The sequence below is a fragment of the Marmota flaviventris genome, chromosome 4 (assembly GCF_047511675.1).
Source record: "Marmota flaviventris isolate mMarFla1 chromosome 4, mMarFla1.hap1, whole genome shotgun sequence".
NCBI classification, from domain to species: domain Eukaryota; kingdom Metazoa; phylum Chordata; class Mammalia; order Rodentia; family Sciuridae; genus Marmota; species Marmota flaviventris.
Genome location: NC_092501.1, coordinates 36,727,321 through 36,747,644, shown reverse-complemented (window position 1 = coordinate 36,747,644; position 20,324 = coordinate 36,727,321). Strand labels below are relative to the sequence as shown.

The following is a 20,324-nucleotide window of genomic DNA, read 5'->3' as shown; positions in this document are numbered from 1 at the left end:
CCTCAGATTTGAAAGCTTTTTCCGGGAGCCGCTGAATCCACAGCGCTGTCAGCGGCACTCTGGAGTGAGCTGCGGAAGCCCCGCCCACTCCCAGCGTTCAGTGCGGTGCTCTGGCCGCCATTGTTTGAATTTGAAAACCAAAACATCGCATTGCTGCTCGCAGGTCTGGCGTCTGGGCGATATTGTAGGTGAGAAGGTGACCTTGATAGGGGAGCCGAGGAGGAGTCTCCCACTGCTAGTGTAGCTGCGGGGAAACGGCTGTAGCATTGTTAGTATTTTCTGATGGGGCTCGTGACGCCCCTAAGTCAGGAACTGGTTGCAGAGCTTTGGGTCGCGGCGAGGGCTGAGCCATGCTTTGTGGTTTAGGGTTTAAACCTAGTTTCAGCTGAGCGGTGCAAGGCAATTTATTTTTCTCTCTTCCGGCCATTTTCCTCATCTGCTAAGAGGAGGTAATTAAAGTGTCTACTTAGGGCCGTTGTTAAGATTAAATGATAATGTGTAAAGTTGTTAGAAACGTTACTGGCACATAGTAAATTGATATTACTTCTTTGCAGTTAGCATTTTGTTGTTGTCAGTGTAGTTGCTTTTTTGTTGAGGAAAAGGCCTCTTGACAAACCAACTTTCCGGAATCCCTGAAGTGAGCAATTTGTTACGCAGGTGACGTGGTCTCTCTGGAGTTAGCTCAGAATGCCATACCAGCTGGATTGAACATGGCTAAAAAAATGTTTATTTGGGCTATATTTAAAGTAAATGGATGAGTACAAATTTGAATTGGACTTTAAAGCTAAGCTTCCCATGTTCTAAGTAGAAGAAATAAACAGCTGTGGATGCCCATTACTACCCTTTCCGGCCAGGAACCCTAATTCGTGATTCACTGGTGTAGATGTTTTATATTTTTATCACCGAACAGAGGCCTCACTTTCTCCTTGTGCAAGTAGTATATATTAGTAAACTTTTGAATGTTGACATTTTTTGCAGTTAAGGTTGCCTTTATGTTTACCTTTAAGTTTAGTGATCTAACGTTTAATTCGATTTTAATACTTTAAGGATGCATTATTTCATGTTCAGCTTAAGACTTGTGGTATGCCTGATATGTTTGTGTGCATGTATTTATTTATTGGGTCCTGGGGATGGAACCCAGAACAACATGCTGGTCAGGCAAGTACTGTATGATTGAGCCACAACCCCAACCCAGGTACTGTTTTAAATACATTAGCATACATTATTTAACTTTTTGTGCGCACTTTTAAGAATTAGACTGAAAATAAATTTTCCAGCTAATGGAGTTTAGCTCTTAAGTGCTAAAACAAAATATGTAACATTCTACAGAAGACACTAAAAAACTTAAAATAATAAAAGATTATAATTCACTGTATAATCTCTTTGCTATTTGATTTCTGAGAGGATTTTAGGCGGAGAGTTAAACTTTGATTTTCTTTTCTACAGATTATTCAAGAAATCTCTTTGGATGGATCTATCTATAGGCTGGGTGTTTGCTGTGTTCAATATTATTTGATTTAGAATCTGAAAATATAATTTGGTCCTTTGTCTTTTCCCTAGGTTATCTTGTTAGAAATGAAACACTTTAATGTTTTCCCTCTGTAAAATGTAGTTATTTGTGGGGAAGTAATTGGTTGTATTGTACACTTTTTAAATCCTGTGTCGCTTGCATGCTGACTTACTAAAGTTATCTAAAGAAGATACTGTTATTCTTGCAGAATGGAATCTAATTCGAATCAAGATGGAGTACCTAGACCGTCTTATGTTTTTAGTGTTGACCCAGTTGCAAGGCCTTCCGGAATAAATTTTGATGGCATTAAGCTTGATCTCTCTCATGAATTTTCTTTAGTTGCTTCAAACACTGAGGTAAGTACAAGTAAATATAAGAAAATATTATGTTGAGTATCATGATTCAGGGGAAATGAGTGCATGTGAGTAGAACAGAAATTGCCAGACTTTCTAGGTTTGAAGCAACCTTGTATTTTAGTAAGTTGTTCATGGAGACCTAAGTCTAAAAGAAATACATAAAAGTTTCTTTTCAAGTTAGGTCTTAACAACCTAATAAGTACCCTTCTTGCCCTAACCTGGTTACCATTTGAAAAAAAAATTGGGAAAAATGTTTTTAAAATTTCATTTTTTGATAATTTCACTTACAAATGGCATATTTGTCTCACTTTATTTTGATATTTGCTTTATTGTGTTGGTCTGCAACTGAATCTGCAATGTCTCTGAGGTATTCCTATATTGCGAGTAATTCTTTCTGTCTGTAAGAAACTGTCCGTATGGTTTCGAAATAAATCTTGAAATCAGGTAGTGTTAGCCCTCCAAATTTTTACTATATCAAGAGTTGTTGGGCTCTCTGTACTTTTCATTTCTATATTTTAAAATGATGAATTTGTCCATTTCTTTAAAAAAGCTTGCTGAACAAAAGAAAACTTGATTGAGATTGCATTGAATCAGTTTTGGAGGAAACTATCTTAACAATATTGACTCAACCAAACAATGAGCGAGGTGTATCTCCATTTAGTTTGGTCTCCTTTAATTTCTCTCATCAGTGTTTTGTAGTTTTTAGTGTATAGGTCTTTCACATTTCTTATTCCAATTTATCCACAAATATTTTGGAATTTTTGATACTATTGTGAATGGTGTTGCTTTCTTAAGATCAATTTGTAACTACCCAGTTTAGATAGAAAAACATTTGATTTTGCATATTGATTTGTGTCTTGCTGCATTGTTAAATTCATTTAATTTTTCTAGTAGCTTTTTTTTTTTTTTTTTTTTGAGAGAGAGAGAGAGAGAATCTTTTTTTGTAGATGGACACAACACAATGCCTTTATTTATTTATTTTTAATGTGGTGCTGAGAATCGAACCCGGGTCTCGTGCGCGCTAGGCGAGCGCTCTACCACTGAGTCACAATCCCAGCCCTCTAGTAGCTTTTTATTTGTCAGATTTTTGTAGGCCAATGTTCATGTTGTCTATGAGTAAACAATTTTATTTCTTGTCTCCCAGTTTGGATGTGTTTTCTTTCTTATTTATTTTTACTGATATCACGAGCTAGAACTATTCTAGTACAGTGTGAAGTAGAGTGATGAAGTAGAAATCTTTTGTCTTGTTACTCAGATTTAGTCTTTTACAAGTATGATGTTAGCTGTAGATTTTTTCTAAGTGTCTTTCTATTCTGCTTTGTTGAGACTTACATGCTGTTTGGATGTTGAATTTTTTCAAGTGCTTTTTATATCTTTAAAATTTCTCATTTTCTAACATGGTAATTTGTTCTAATTGATTTTTAAATGCTTAAACTGACATTATATTCCTAAGATAAACTATTCTTGGCTATAAGGTATTATCATGTTTTATGTACTGGGTAACATTTTGTTAGGGAAATTTTGCATCTATCTTTTTTGTTTTGTTTTGTTTTTGGTACCAGAGATTGAACTCAGGTGCACTTGACCCCTGAGCAACATTCCCAGGCCTTTTTGTATTTTATTTAGAGTCAGGGTCTCATTGAGTTGCTTTGCATCTCACATTTGCTGAGGCTGGCTTTGAACTTACGATCCTTTGCCTCAGCCTCCCAAGTCCCTGGGATTATAGGCATGCACCACTGCACTGGGCTGCATCTGTCTTAACATGGTATATTCTGTAATGTTTTCTGAAGATATCCTTATCAGATTATGGTATCGGGATATGTCAAACTCAGGATTAGTTGAGGTGTTTTCCTGTATTTTCTTAAAAAGTTTATGTATAATTTGTATGATTATTTCCTTAATGTTTTAGATAATTATTAATGAACTACCAGGATCTAGAGATTTGTGTATGTGTGTGGTGGTGGTAGTGGGGGGTGTGCAATTATTTTGTTTGGTAATGGATGAAATTTCTTCAATAGATTTAGTGTTATTTTGACTTTCTGGTTTTTATATTTGTTTTGGTAATTTTTTTTCAAATGATTGTCTTCTTTTTTAAAAAGGACATTTAAGAATGTCCTTTTAAAGACATTTCTTTTAAATTATTTTTGAAAATGAGGTAAGCTCATTTCTTCCTCAAGGAAAGCGAAGAGAATATTACATAGTAAAAAAATTCTGAATGATGGAATCCAACATTTATGTTAATAGAATATTCTGATTACTTGTGATTTATTCTAGGGTTCTATTTTCAATGACTTAGAGTCTTTGTATTAGACATAAAGTTTAGGGTTTTATAGAGAAAAGATTTTTTGCTAATTTAACACAAAAATAGAGGAGGTAGAAAAGAGTGAATCTTGTTTTCTTAAAAATAGATTTGTTGAGGGCTGGGAATATAGCTCAGTCGGTTAGAATGCTTGCCTCACATGCACAAGGCCCTGAATTCGATTTCCAGCACCACACACACACAAAAAGATTTGTTGTGTTTTATAAATAAAATGTAATAAACATTTAATATAGTGACTATTTGCTTGGAAACTATAATCTCAGATTATTCTTTAGCTGTCAATTTGCTAAAAAAAAAAAAGATGTTCTCAGAAAAGCTATATTCCCTATGTTTAAAATAATTATTTTGTTTTCCTTTAGGCAAACAGCTTGGAATCTAACGGTAGTCTTCAGGTTTGTCTTCGAATAAGACCATTCACACAGTCAGAAAAAGAACATGAGTCTGAGGTTTGTGTTGAATTTAACTGAATTTTACTTTCAGTAAATCGGAAAAATGCCATTGCTCTTATTTCTTGTGGATATGTGTTGTAGGGTTGTGTCCATGTTCTGGATTCACAGACCATCCTACTTAAAGATCCTCAAAGCTTCCTTGGCCGGTTAAGTGAGAAAAGCTCTGGGCAGATGGCTCAGAAATTCAGTTTTTCCAAGGTAAATGCCCTGTGAGAATGAAGGTTTTTCTTGGGGGGTGGGACAGAGCATAAAACTCATTAAACCCAGGGCCTTATTGATACAAAGCATACTCTGCACCACTTAGCTAATCCTCAGCTCCCACCCCCTGCTCTTTTTTTCTTAAAGAGAAACTTTAGCTTAGGTTAAGTAGCTATAACATATATGATAAACTATATGTTTTCTGACTATGAAACTTAGATCTTTGGTACTAGCAATTTTTCTTAAGAGTAGGACTCAAATTTTAGGTCTGTAAATATATAATTGGGAGTGAATAAATAAATAATATTCTCCAATATTCTTAATGAACTACTTTTTTTGCGGGGGATGGGTACTGGAGATTGAACCCAGAGGTAATTTACCACTAGGCTACGTATCCAACCCTTTTTATTTTAACACAGGTTCTCACCAAGTTGCTTAGGGCCTTGCTAAGTTGCTGAAGCTGGCCTCAAATTTGTAATCCTCCTGCCTTAGCCTCTCAAGCAGATGGGATTACAGGCAAGCATCACTGTTTGGCTTAAATTTTTTTTTTTTTTAAGTTGATTTACAGCAGTGTTCTTTATAAAACTAATGTGAAAACATGACTGGCTGAGTGGGTCAGATTTTTATCTCATTTGCTGATAGTAATTAAATGATCTATTTTATTTTGAGAATAAATCTTACAAAACCAATCTTTATAAATTTTAAACATGAAAAATAGGGTGGAACCCATTGCGAATATTAACATGAATTTTCTAAAAGAACTTTCTTAAAAATGCTGTCTTAGGTTTTTGGCCCTGAAACTTCACAGAAAGAATTCTTTCAGGGTTGTATTATGCAGCCAGCAAAAGACCTTTTGAAAGGACAGAGTCGGCTGATTTTTACTTATGGGCTAACCAATTCAGGAAAAACATATACATTTCAAGGTAAGTATTGCTTATTTTGGCTAGAAAGGAGGAAGTAATAACATTCAGTATTTTCATAACTATAGGTAGTTAATGTTTTTAACATCTAATTTATGTTTGCTCCGTAATTTAGTATTTGTAGTGCTGGGGATTGAATCCAGGGCCTCTTGTTTGCTAAGCAGGCAATCTACCATTGAGCTATATCCCCAACCCTCCATTTTTAATAGTAATAACATATTGACCATTTATTGCTGATGGCTTTTAATTCAGATTTATTTAATCACTTGTAAAACTGCTTTACTTATATGATAGAGAATAAAGCAATGGTAAAAATTCATAAAAAAGGATTGATATGATTTAGGGAATTAAGCCTGAATTACCAGTGAGACATTTAGCTTAATGTTTCATTTTGCTTTTATGCTTTATGAGTGATGGCAAATCTTAATATTATGGCTTGGTCTGAATGTAAAATTTCAGATTTTGCATTAGAATAGTATTCAATAAAAGGCTGTTAGTACAGTGAAGAACAAAATGATAGAAAACAGAGTAGTCCGTCAACTTTTCTCATTTTTGTTTAAATTGCTTATTGGTAGCATAAAGAGAGTTTTAGTAGTCTAGGAAAATTTCTTCTTTCCTACTAGTTTGAGAGAAAATAACACAAACATTCTTTTACAGGCACAGAAGAAAATGTTGGCTTTTTGCCTCGAACTTTGAATATATTATTTGATAGTCTTCAGGAAAGACTATATACCAAGATGAACATTAAACCACATAGATCCAGAGAATACTTACGGTTGTCACCAGACCAAGAGAAAGAAGAAGCTGCTATCAAAAGTGCATTACTTCGACAAATTAAAGAAGTATGGAATTATTTTAGTAGGCAAAATATGTAAATTATGACATAAAATCTTTCAGCTTTTTTGTGGTCATGGTGGGTTTTTCTTTTTTTGAGGGTGGGTACTGGGAATTGAACTTGGGGACACTCAACCACTGAGCCACATCCTCAGCCCTATTTTGTATTTTATTTAGAGACAGAGTCTCACTGAGTTGCTTAGCACCTTGCTTTTGCTGAGGCTGGCTTTGAACTCATGATCCTCCTGCCTCAGCCTCATGAGCTGCTGGGATTACAGATGTGTGCCACAGCGCCTGGCAGATATTTCTTTTTTAAGAAAAATATTTAGATATTCCTTGTAGAAATCTCTTCTACTTATTATATGTTGTGGTACTGGGAATTGAACTGAGGAGTACTCCATCCCTAACCCTATTTATTTTTTATTTTGAGATAGAATCTTGCTAAATTGCTGAGCTGGCCCCAAACTTGAGATCCTCCTGCTTTAGCCTCCCGAGTTACTGGGATTATAGGCGTGTGCCATTGTACACAATTCCCACTGTTTTTTTTTAAATATTCATTTATTTAATAAGTTTTTATTAAGGCACTTACTTGGTCCAGCAGTATTTTAATTTTTTTTTTTCTTTTGTACTGGGGATTGAACCCAGGGGTACTTTATCACTGAGCCTCATCTCCAGCCCTTTTTAAATTTATTATTTTGAGACAGGGTCTTGCTAAGTTGTTGAGGCTGGCTTTGAACTTTTGATCTTCCTGCCTCAGCCTCCCAAATTGCTGTGATTACAGGTGTGCACCACTGCACCCATCTCAACTGTTGAGGACAAATAGTACTGCCATCATGGAGGCTATGTTTTTTAGTTGTTATAGTTAAATACCTTATACTGGGTCATTTGTAAAGAATAAAGGGTTAGTGAGTCCACGTTTTGTAGAATGGAAGATTCAAGGTCAAGGGGCTGTATCTGGTGAGAGCCTTCTTGCTGGTGGAGATTTGGTAGAGTCTGGAGGTGATTGAAGGCATCACATGGTAAGAGGGATGTATCTACAGGGCAGAGCTAAACTGGCTTTTATGATAGATCCACTCTTAAGAAGATCTGTTAATCTATTGATCCATGAAAGGATTAATCCATATGAATTGTCATGGCCTAATTACCTGTTAAAGGCGTCACCTCTTAATACCTCAGAATGGGGGTTGAATTTCAACAGAATTTTAGTGGGAACATTTCAGACCATAGCAGAAATTAACAATAAATTAATAGAAAAGTAAAGATAAGATATGCCGCGAGAGGATGTTATTTTATATAAGGAGGTACCATATAAACTTAAAATTTTTTTTATAAAGTTATACTTTGCCGCCCCTGACCAGTGCAGGTAACTGAACTTAAGGTTGCTCATGTGAATTTCCTGGGACATCAAATAAAACACAGACATATACTTTACTTTTAAATCAAGCTTCAAGATGGCTCCTCCACTCTCGGCCTCTAGTTCCCTAAATGGGAGAGTGAGGAAAGTCATGAAGCACATTCAGAAGTGGGATTTTATTGGGAGGACCCTCATTCTTAGAATGTTCCACCCAAAAAAGGTCAGGAGGGGCAGGCTTACAAGGACAGGTGAGTGTAATTCGATTCAAGGGGTTGCAGGAAGGCACACCTATGTCTGAAGACACATTCTGCTACTTTGAGGATGGAGCAATATTAGGTCACTATGAAAGTGACTGTCAGAGCCTCTCCGATCATGGGAAGGAAAATGCCAGTCATTCAGCGAGACAGCCTCCCACAATACTTGTCTATTCTACTTGTACCTTCTGGTTTTTGTGTTATGTTTTCAGACGTCTATCCTGTTCATGGTTAAGAACTATTAGCAGTTTTTATAAAAATATTTTCAAAATATTAATGGAATTTTCTTCTTTGTTTTACTTAACCACTGATTCACATCACCAGCACCCCCACCCTTCTTTTTTTCTTAATGTTTTATTTTTGACATTGGGTCTTGCTAAGTTGCTTGGGGCCTCACTAGGTTGCTGAGGCTGGCTTTGAATTTGAGATTCCCCTGCCTCAGCCTCTTGAGCTGCTGGGATGTAGGTGTGTGCCACCATGCCCAGCTAAATTTTGTTCTTTAAAACATTAAGAGGAGAGCTAGTGATATAGCTTAGTGGTAAAGCACTTGCCTAGTATGTGCGAAGCCCTGGGTTCAATACTCAGCACTGCAAATACAAACAAACATTGAGAGGAGTCAGACAGTGGCCATGGTACATGCCTGTAGTCCGAGTTACTAGGGAGGCTGAGGCAGAGTCATCACTGGAGCCCAGAAGTTTGAGACCAGCCTGAACCTCTCTTAAATAAAAAAATAAAAAATAAAATTACAAAAAGCTGGTTTGGGGATATAGCTCAGCAGTAGAGTGCTTGCTTAGAGTACCTAAGGCAACATAAGAAAAAAATGACATTTAGAAATCAGATTTATTTTAAGGTAATAAAAAAATGTTTTGCTCAGTGGAATTCAGCGTTCGTTGTCCTTGAGTATGTCTCTGAAAGTAAAATAGTATTTTAATAAATTATGGAGGGTGGTGTATAATGCATGGATAATTTTAAAAAGAAAATTTAAATCAATAATAGTGAAAAATATTTCTCTAAAAAGTTATCCAGTTAAGGCAAATTTTTATTTTGTCCATGAAATGATTAAAATGTTGAATGAGATGAATTTTCATACATTAATTGTAAAATGTTTATAAAAAGCAATTTGGAACTGGGTGTATGTGGTGCACACGTGTAATACCAGCAACTCAGGAGGCTTAGACAGGAGGATTGCAAGTTCAAAGCTAGCCTCAGCAATGATGAGGCACTAAGCAATTCAGTGAGACCCTGTGTCTAAATAAAATACAACATAGGGTTGGGGATGTGGCTCAGTGGTCGAGGACCCCAAGTTTAATCCCTGGTATCGAAAGAAAAAGCAGCAATTTGGATGTACATTATGGGATTCCAGGCTTGTATAATTATATCAAAGTGGATTCTACTGTCATATATAACTAAAAAAAACTGATAATTCAGCACTGCCAAATTGCTTTTTGTTGTTTAAGAGCAGAACTTTATACAATTTCATTTAGCTGTATATTCTAAGAAAATAATTAGAATGTTTATTATAATATAATTAAAAATGTTTATTATAGTATTTTACCTGCAAAATTTTGTAAAACATCCAAATCCAAAATGTTTAATGATAAATAATAATTATTTTATATCTTTAGTTACACAGTTATCAAATGTTTATAAGTAATTTTTAGTTATAGTGAGAAAAAGTTTACTATATAATTTAAGTATGGGGAAAAAAGTAGAAGGGGGAATACATTTAAATATTAATAGTAGTAATTGTCTCTGGTCTACAGGGATTATACATTATGTTTTTTTATTACTTTTATTTAGTTTCTTAAATCTGTTGTATGACTGTATTATTTAAACTAGGAAAAAATTAATAAACACGTCACTGAACAAAGTGGATGAAAGGTTGTGGTTTGGTCAGTGACTTTTTGGGTAGGTAATTGATATCTTGGTTATTTAACCTTAACAAAAATTGCTTTTAAATTCTTAAATTTTTCTTTTTTAGGTTGCTATGCATAATGACAGTTATGATACTTCGTATGGTAAGATATTATTTCTAACCTACCTTTTGTTTTTTGATTATATGAAATACTCAAAATTTTAAGTTTTAAATCACTCCCAGTAATTTAATTGTTGACATAGCAATACCTGAAAAATGATAACTGAGTTATCAGGTACTATAAAGTTTGATTTAGATTAATTCTCATAGATATCCCTTTCACTGGCTCTAACTTTAATATTGACATCAAGAGATGCTCTGGGTTTTGTTTTTTCATTTAATTTCTCCCTTTTTTGTGGGAGAGGGTGTTACTTGGACCTAGGGGTACTTTACCATTGAGTTATTCTCTAGCTCCAGCTTTTTAATTTTGAATTGAGGTCTCTTTGAGTTGCTAAGGGGCTTGCCAAGTTGCTGAGGTGGCTTGAACTTGAGATCCTTCTGTCTCAGCTTCTTGAATCACTCAGATTATAGTTGTGTTTACTATACTGACTGCCTTTAATTTGTATTTGCTTCATTAGTATATTTTCGAAAACAAATGGAAGGATAAGAAACCAAAGTTATTCCAAATATTATTTATTCCTAACTCTGCTCCAAAAAATATTGAAAGTAGATGATCAAAAGATTAAGGATACTTATTTTTTCAAGTCCAGTAGTCATGATATGTTTTTTTTTTTTCCCTCAGTTTTAGTCAATGATTAATTTTGTGCTTATCTTTTTTTTTTTCCTCTTTTTTTTCTGTTATTTTGTAGGAAGTTTAACAAACTCTTTGAATGTCCCAGAGTTTGAAGAATCTGTGAGAGATTGTGAACAAGCTAGTTTGAATATGGATAATAACACAAAATTTTCTGTGTGGGTTTCTTTTTTTGAAATTTACAACGAATGTATTTATGACTTGTTTGTTCCTGTATCATCAAAGTTCCAAAAGAGAAAGATGTTACGACTTTCCCAAGATGTAAAGGGTTATTCTTTTATAAAAGGTATATTAATGAGTCTTTTTATTTTATTGCTCCATAGTTGTCTCCTAGGCTCTGTGATAACTACAGGAAAGCAAACAAAATTAGGAATTTTTCTTCTCATTATTACCGTTAAGAAAATAAGAGAATTTTGTGTTTTGGAAGTTTGTTTTGTTGTGTTTGATACACTTGAATGTAAAAAGGTCTAGATGTGTTTGCTTGAGTATCATTAATTGGGTTCTTAGTGATGGGAAAAGCTGGGTGTGTTTTTATCTTATTCTGTTACTTTGTAACATTGGCCAAATTTTGTAACTGATACCATAGTGACATTTTTCACATCTTTTAAAATCATTACAGTAACAAAGTCATATTAATAATATCATGACCCATGACTTCCATATGTGTATATATGCAGAATTCAGAAGTTTCATTAATTATGCTTAATCTTACTGCAGGTATGCCCTGTGATGTTTTCTGTGTTTTGTTTCATTTTTATAAAGTTCTGGTTATGATAAAAAATTTTTTTAATAGTTTTTAGTTGTAGTTGCCACAATACCTTTATTTTATTTATTTATTTTTATGTGGTGCTAAGGATCGAACCCAGGGCTTTGCACATGTTAGGCGACTGCTCTACTGCTGAGCCACAACCCCAACCCCAGCCCCAATGACAAAAAATTTTGATTGTATTATTCACTAATGAATTACAGTCTGTAATATTTCATGGCTATATAATTTGTAGGTTTCATCTGTACTGCTTTGTCTTTTTTTTTCCCCCTCTTGAGTGTCAAATTTAAGGAATTTACCTATTTTTAGTTTTTCCTTTGGCAGACTCTATTGAAGATCATTTACTTTGTATGTTTGTATAATTTAAATGATGTAATATTATAATCCTCTCTTCTGAAACATTTATCTTGAGGAATATGGAATAACTGAGTTGACTCAAAGTAGAATATATTGTTAGAAGAAAGATTTCATTATATGTCACTGGAAAAATACCTTCAAAGAGATCATACTATAGGACAGGTCCTGTGTTTTTATAAATTGCTATGTGTCCTCTTTATTTCTTAAAGATCTTCAGTGGATTCAAGTGTCTGATTCCAAAGAAGCATATAGACTTTTAAAACTGGGGATAAAGCAGCAGAGTGTTGCCTTCACAAAACTGAACAATGCTTCCAGTAGAAGGTAAGGAATAAATCCTATGGAGTAATCCTGAGGACTCATAGTATTCTGTGCTAATTTAAATACTGCTTATTTTAGATTAAATTGGGCATTAGGTTCTCTGATATGTTAAACTAATTCATAGGCATAAAAGACTTCAGTAGAGTGAAGAACACTAAACACAGAATATTATCAGTACTATATATTGTCTTAACATTAGATTCACTAATTTGAAGGAAGTGTAAAACATTTTTACTTCAAACAGGGTTTCTTATTTTTTTAAATATTTTATTAGTTGTTGTTGGGACTTTATTTATTTTTTTTTATGTGGTGCTGAGAATCGAACCCAGTATCTCACACATGCTAGGCAAGCACTCTACCACTAAGCCACAACCCCAGCCCTCTTTCTTTTTTTTAATATTTATTTTTTAGTTATAGTTGGACATAACACATTTATTTTATTATTTTTATGTGGTGCTGAGGATCAAACCCAGGGCCTCACATGTGCTAGGCGAGTGCTCTACCACTGAGCCAAACCCCAGCCTCCCCTCCCCCTTCCCCCCAACACAGGGTTTCTTTATCATTGAAATGACATTCTCAGTTCTCTTTAAATTTTGAGACAGCATCTTGCTAAGGGTCTCCCTAATTTATTGAGGCTGTCCTTGACTTGCAGATTTCTTTCCTTAGCCTCCCAAATCTTTTTACTCTTTCTTTATGTCAGTACCCTAGCTCATTTTTGGAGTAGCCTAGAATGGTGATCTTTTCTCTGTTTTTCCCACTTACCCTATGAATACTATATATACACTACATTAGGCTATGTTTCAAGGAGTTAAAGATGTTTTTGATGAAAGTGATAGGGGGTAGGAGACAAAGTAAAGACGTTTCAGAAGTGAGTTATTTAAAACAGATTTTTCTCTTAAGGGTAAAGACTTTGTCTTAAGAGCCATAGTCTCATACTCAGTTCTGGGGGGTTTGATATATGATTCAGATAAATCTGTATAAATTCAAATATGTTTGGCTTTAGCTATGTGTTTGAAGAATATTAGCTGAAAATATGTATAATATTTGAACTAATGTGATCTTTGCACAAGAAAATTGAGTATTATAAATTACTTCCTTAGTGGAAGTTGGAATGTCAAAGGAAGAGATTTGAGGGATTTAAAGCTAGGCAAAAGATAAGATGATTTTAGTGGATATATAAGTATGGAACACTGGGTGGACATAAATGGTAACTATTTGGAAAATGCCTGGTTGGACTATCATTAATACAAGAATATGAATAGAGGTCCATTTGCAATTCTTATCTCTCTTATTTAGACTGCAGAAATGGAAAGGTAATATTGGAAATATATTATTTGATTATTAAAAATGGAAAAATAATATTTGATCTTTGTATATTTCTTTTAGTCACAGCATATTTACTATTAGAATATTACAGATCGAAGACCCTGAAATGTCTCGTGTTATTCGAGTTAGTGAGTAAGTTGACATTCTTTAAATTGTAATTATTTTTAATTGTTTTGAAGAATTTTAAAGTAATCTTTTTTTTTTTTTTAATCAATTCAGATTGTCTTTGTGTGATCTTGCTGGTTCCGAACGAAGCATAAAGACACAGAATGAAGGTGAAAGGTTAAGAGAGACTGGGAACATAAATACTTCTTTATTGACTCTGGGAAAGTGTATTAATGTTTTGAAGAACAGTGAAAAGTCCAAGTAAGTGGTATTGAAATAGTATGTTAGGTATTATATTTAAACTCAACTTTGGTGTTTTAAGAAAGTACTATTTTAAAAATTGCTTCTTATTCATGCTTTATGATTAAAGTACTTAGAGATCTTCGATTTAAAAAATGATAGAAATAAAACAAATGTTAGTTGATGCCAGGGACTCATCAAGTAAACTCAGTATTTTTGATAGTAAATATTTACTAGCAGATACTTTTTAGATAGTAAGTTTTTCATGATGCTGGCTTGGCATCACTTTGCCACTTTGATCTTACTAATGCATTGTTTGTGTTCTACAAGATATGATAGATTTTTGCTTTAATTAGCATTTTCAGATGAGTCCATGGTAAATGAACCTTCACCATTTCTAGAAAAGAGTTTTATGACATCCATTGCAGGACTATATTGGAGGACATAACTCAGTTAAATGTGATTTTATTTACTTTTGGACTAGTTGACTATTGTTAGTACTCTTATTATTAATAGTATTTAAAGAAAACACAGAAGAACTATTACAGTATTACTGATGGAACTAATCACTGACCTAAAGTTTATATCCATGGTAGGTAGCTTAGTTATTTCTTTGTAAAATTTGTCAGAAACCTGACTTCAAGAGATTTATTTTAATTTATAATTTTTTTGAAAAAATTTCCATAGGTTTCAACAACATGTGCCATTCCGGGAAAGTAAACTGACCCACTATTTTCAAAGTTTTTTTAATGGTAAAGGGAAAATATGTATGATTGTCAATATCAGCCAGTGTTGTTTTGCCTATGATGAAACACTCAATGTATTGAAGTTCTCAGCTCTTGCACAAAAGGTAAATATATTCAGATTTTGCAAAATTTATGAAGCCATCTCTTACTATTGGAATATGAGCAATTTTCTTTGAAATAAATGTTTTGCATTTATTACTCTAAGCCTAGGAAATACTTGAAAGTAAAAATGTAAATATGTGAACCAGTATGAAGACATGAGAAAAGATTTATTAAAGTTGTCCCTATAAGAACTAAAATCACCTTTAGTAATAAGTATTAATTATAAGCATAAGTTAAAATTAATGAGTATTCTTGGAGTTAATTGTCTATTCTGCTATTCATCTGGTTCACTTAGTACTAGATAGTCAGAAAGGCTTTTGCTAGAAATACTGCGCAGATCTTAGAAAGGTAGATTTACCTGTAGTTTTCATGTGTAAGTAGATTTTTCTAAACAGAATCGTCATTTATGGATGCTGATTTCTTTTTATGTTTGCAGAGCTATAACATTTAAGTTGTCATTTGACTTAATTTATAAAATTAATTTTTAGTGGATAGTTCTTGCTTTTTTTCTTTTTAAAAGTCACATTGATATTTTAACAGGTTTGTGTTCCAGATGTTTTGAATTCTTCTCAAGAGAAATCTTTTGGACCCATCAAATCTTCCCAAGATGTATCATTAGATAAAAATTTAGATAATAAAATATCAAATGTAAAAAGAACCACCATTTCCTGGGACAATAGTCTAGAAGATCTGGTTGAAGATGAAGATTTACTTGAGGATCTAGAAAAAACTGAAGAAAAACAAAATGTTGAAACTGAACTTATTGATGAAGATTTAGATAAAACATTAGAGGAAGACAAGGCTCTCATTAGCCATGAGGAAAAAAGAGTATGTATTAAGAACTCATGCTTGGCTTGTTTTTCTGAAGTTAGTATTTAACAATTCTGAAGTCTCTTTTTCCCTTCCCTTTATTTATTTAGGTTCTTTTTTTTTTTTTTTTTAATTTGGTGCTGGGTATTGAACCCAGGAGTGCTTTACCACTGAGCTGTATCCTCACTCCAGTTTTTAATTTTTAATTTTGAGATGGGCTCAGGGGAGTGTTGGGTGTCTCCCTAAATTGGCTTCATGACCTTGAAATTGTGATGCTCCTTCCTCAGCTTCCTGAGTATCCGGGATTACAGTAGCTGGGAGTACAGGTGTGAGCCACCATGCTGGGCTTTTTTTTTTTTTTTTTTTTTTTGAGATGGGGTCTCTCTATGTTGCCCTGGCTGTGAACTCTTGGATTCAAATGATCCTTCTGCCTCAGCCGTACATGTATTTGGGTTTACAGGTGTGTGCCACTCTTGAATATTTCTCTTTCAGGAATACACTAAAATTTTTGTATCTCAATTTTACTTTTTGAAAAACTTCAAACCCATAGAAACACTGATGTAATAAATAATTATTACCTTTTACCTGGATTTGCCATTTGTTTTTAAGTATATAGATACACATTTTTTGTTTACTTATAGTTTCAAAATAAGATACATCCATAAAGATACCTTACAACTGAGCATTTCATTGTGGATTTCTGGAGAATGTAGACATTTTCCTCATGATGACAAGACCATTTTCCTACCCAAGAAATTTAACATTGAGGTGGTAAAATAATCTATCATACCATACATCTTGACATTTTTCCAGTGATATGAATGTGTCCTTTATAGCTCCTTTGTTTTTATCTATAACTTAAGTTAGAACATAACTTTTGAGTATTCCGTTCCTTTAGTCATTTCTAATCTAGCATTGACAATTGTTGGAAATTATTAAAACAATTTCTCTAAGTATATCTATTTGTGTAATTTTCTCTAATTCTTAACATTTTTTTCAGAGATGTTATTTATTGTTTTAAATAGTGAGGCAATGTGTGGTTATTTAAACATTTTAAAGTAGTATTACATTTATGACAGAATGTGATTAAAGAAAATTATGCATAAAGATCTCTAATCTGCTACTCATATGAATAGTGGTATACATTACTGTTTTGTAACCTGACTTTCTTCATTTAAAAATAAGTTGTGGGGAGGCTGGGGATATAGCTCAGTTGGTAGAGTGCTTGCCTTGCATGCATAGGCCCTGGGTTCAATCCCCAACACCACCCAAAAAAAAAAAAAAAAAGTGGGACTGGGGTTGTAGCTCAGTGGTAGAGCACTTGCCTAGCATGTGTGAGGCACTGGGTTCAATCCTTAGCACCACATAAAAATAAATAAAATAAAGATATTGTGTCCATCTGCAAGTAAAAAAACAAAAAAAGTTATGGCTGGGCTGGGGATATATCTCAGTGTTAGAGTGTTTATCTAACATGCTTGAGGCTTTGAGTTCAATTCTCAAAAACAAAAGTGGCTAGACGTGGTGGTCACACCTGTAATCCCAGTAACTTGGGAGGTTGAGACAGGAGGATCCCAAGTTTGTGGCCAGCGTGGGCAACTTACCAAGACCCTGTCTCAAAAAAAAAGGTGGGGAGGGAGCTGAGATATCTCTCAGTATTAAAAAAAAAAAAAAGCACCCGTGGGTTCAATCCCCAGTACCAAAAATAAAAATTGGAAAGTATAACCTACTAATATAGGCCATTATTACTACTAATAGTGTTTCTGTATGACAGTAGCATAATTGAATTAACCCTTCAAGTTTGGCTCTTGAATTGGGTTCACTTTTTTAAACAAAACTAAATTATTGCAAACACCAACAGTAGGATAAGTGTTGTGATAGCTAAAACACTGGGCTATATCATTATTTGTGATTATTTGTCATTAAAAGTGATTAGGAGTAGAATTTCAAAGTCAGTATGTCTGTAGCTTAAAGAGAATTACTTGATTAATTTGTTACTGAGAAAATTTAATCATAAACCTTAAAAGAGTATCAGGTGTTTTTCTGAATTCTGTAACTTATTTTATTTTTTTAATATTTATTTTTTAGTTTTAGGTGGATACAAAATTTTATTTTCATATGGTGCTGAGGATTGAACCCAGTGCCTCATGCACGCTAGGCAAGAATTCTACCACTGAGCCACAACCCTATCCCCTCTAACTTATTTTATTAATCCATACTTACTATGTTAAGTGTTGACTACTTTATTTGTTCACTGTCCATATTACATGATTATATGTATTTTCAAAGGCTACAGAGTTGTTACTTACATCTGGATAGTTTAAAAACCTAGGAAGATAATTATTTGTAACATTTTTTGTGTTTGAAAAGTGAGTATTTTTAGCAATTTCTTTGTTCTGTCTAGCACTTGGGCTTTAGACTTTGACAGAACACTTTTTATTTTTTATTTAAAAACTTTTTCCTTGATTTAAATTTTTAATTGGTGCATTATAAATATATGTAATGGTGCAATTAATTATTACATATTTGTACGTGTACACAATATAACAAACACATTTATTATAGATCTAGTCCTTTCCCTCCTGTGAAATGCTGATGATCTACCAAGCTCACAGAAGGTCATATGGATTAAATGAAATCAAATATGGAACTCTCCAAATTCCTGAAGGATAATAAATATTCAGATTTTATCTTGACTTTTTCTTTTAGTGCAGCTACACAGACATTTGAGTTATCATAAGTTTCTTTTTTTTTTTTCCATATATCTGTTTCTGAAATGCAGAGATGTCCACTTGATTTTTCAGACTAACGAATTCCTGCAAGTGTACAGTTTTCAGTGAGAATATTAGCACTATTAGAAGGATGTATATTTATAATTGACTAAATAAAACTAGTTTTATCTTTGAACATTTTGAAAGTTTTTCTCTTGATATGCTTATTCTTTTCTAAGAATTTTAATATTTAAATGTTTTAGAAACTTTTGGATTTAATAGAAGACTTGAAAAAAAGACTAATAAGTGAAAAAAAAGAAAAGCTAACAATGGAATTTAAAATTCGAGAAGAAGTTACTCAGGAGTTTACTCAATATTGGGCTCAACGGGAAGCTGACTTTAAGTAAGTTATTTTTTTTATGACTTAGCATAAAAGTGAAAATTTTATTTACTTGTTTAGTTTTTTTAAACGTATTTTCTTGTTTTATAATGGTTGTTTTCTGAGGTTTTTTTTTCCCCTGAACACCATGATTAGTAAACTTTATTTATTTTTTAAATTTATTTATTTATTTATTTTTTATTATTGGGGATTGAACCCAATGCCACTGAGCCAGATTTCCTAGCCATTTTTATTTTTTATTTTGAAACAGGTAGGTTCTCACTAAGTTGCTAAGGCTTGCTTTGCTGCTGGGATTACAGGCATGTGCCATTGCACCTGGCTAGTAAACTTTATTTGACTTATACATAACATAGGACAAATCACTGCAGAATACACACTCTTATCTGCACCTAAGTAAGTATCTAAGTATCAGTGAACTTCAAAGTACAGAGATAATGAAGAAATTTGTTTTGCTTTTAATGTTTAAAGATAGGATTTCATGATGAAAAGATAACTGGATTAGATTTAGATTAGCAGCAAACAGGAACTTTCAGTGGATATTTAAACTCATCTAGCTATGCTGTGAAACTTAAACATATGTATTAAACAATGAAAAGGCCTTAAATCAAGGAACTAATAAATCTCATGGAAGTTAGATTAAAAGATCATGTGAAGCCCAGAATGTGAGGAAGACTCTGTTACAAAGTTAAAAGTTGGTATTTTAAAAGGCTAATTAAATTGGTAATTCTTGGCAAGATTGATCAAGAGATAAAAAAGGTGTAAAAATGATCAATGTGAGGAATTTAAAATAAGCATCGTTAGAGATGTTATAGATATTAAGAGAATAAGTACAACTTTGTCAGTTTGAAAATTTAGACAAACTGTATAAATTCCTCAGAAAATATAACCCATTGAAAGATAATAGAGCATCTGAACAGTTCTAGACCTATAAAGAATATAAACCTATAAATTCAAACCTTCTCACAGAGAAATTATTAACCCAGATGGCTTTGCTAGTGAATATACTAATTGTTCCAGGAAGAATGAATACTGATTTTTATGGAAACTTTTCCAGTATATAGAAGATGTATTCATTGTATAAACATAGAATATTGATTTTATTTTATTTTTGTACATGAGATTGAACCAAAGGAGGTGAAGGATGTGTGTGTGGAGTTTTACCACTAAGCTACATCCCCAGCCCTATTTTTCTTTACTTTTTTTTTTTTTTTAAATTTTGAGATATAGGGTCTTACTAAGTTCCTGAGGGTCTATGCTAAATTGCTGAGGCTGGACTAGAACTTTTGATCCTCCTACATCAGCCTCCCGAGTCACTGGTATTATAGGATTGTGCCACCGTGGCCAGCCACAAAATCTTGCTTTTTAAAAATGGGAAAGCATAAAGTCATAGGCCAGTTTTTCTCATAGGAATAGATGTAAAAATACCTTAGTTTTCTTTACACAAGTTTCAAAACTGGTGTTACTAATTCCCACATGATTATTTAAATTTGCTTTTTAGCGGCTGGGGATGTGGCTCAAGCAGTAGCGCGCTCGTCTGGCATGCGTGCGGCCCGGGTTCGAATCCTCAGCACCACATACAAACAAA

The 20,324-nt window shown here is 33.5% G+C and overlaps 1 protein-coding gene across 5 annotated transcripts in view; it reads left to right on the top strand.

The window, feature by feature from the left end:
• Kif20b (kinesin family member 20B) overlaps nucleotides 1-20,324 on the top strand; it is a 122,651-nt gene that overhangs the window by 60,762 nt on the left and 41,565 nt on the right. For 3 of the 5 annotated variants that reach the window (XM_071611101.1, XM_071611100.1, XM_071611102.1), the window contains 13 exons: nucleotides 1,719-1,866; nucleotides 4,546-4,632; nucleotides 4,717-4,833; nucleotides 5,618-5,756; nucleotides 6,411-6,595; nucleotides 10,177-10,213; nucleotides 10,920-11,147; nucleotides 12,194-12,305; nucleotides 13,689-13,760; nucleotides 13,848-13,994; nucleotides 14,661-14,823; nucleotides 15,362-15,649; nucleotides 18,603-18,742. In XM_071611101.1, the coding sequence (XP_071467202.1) occupies nucleotides 1,720-1,866; nucleotides 4,546-4,632; nucleotides 4,717-4,833; nucleotides 5,618-5,756; nucleotides 6,411-6,595; nucleotides 10,177-10,213; nucleotides 10,920-11,147; nucleotides 12,194-12,305; nucleotides 13,689-13,760; nucleotides 13,848-13,994; nucleotides 14,661-14,823; nucleotides 15,362-15,649; nucleotides 18,603-18,742 (1,862 nt within the window). In that variant the 5' untranslated portion in view covers nucleotide 1,719. Of the gene's footprint in view, nucleotides 1-112; nucleotides 189-1,718; nucleotides 1,867-4,545; nucleotides 4,633-4,716; nucleotides 4,834-5,617; nucleotides 5,757-6,410; nucleotides 6,596-10,176; nucleotides 10,214-10,919; nucleotides 11,148-12,193; nucleotides 12,306-13,688; nucleotides 13,761-13,847; nucleotides 13,995-14,660; nucleotides 14,824-15,361; nucleotides 15,650-18,602; nucleotides 18,743-20,324 lie in introns of those variants that run through there. The other 2 variants (XM_027939923.2, XM_027939921.2) reach the window with 1 other exon arrangement.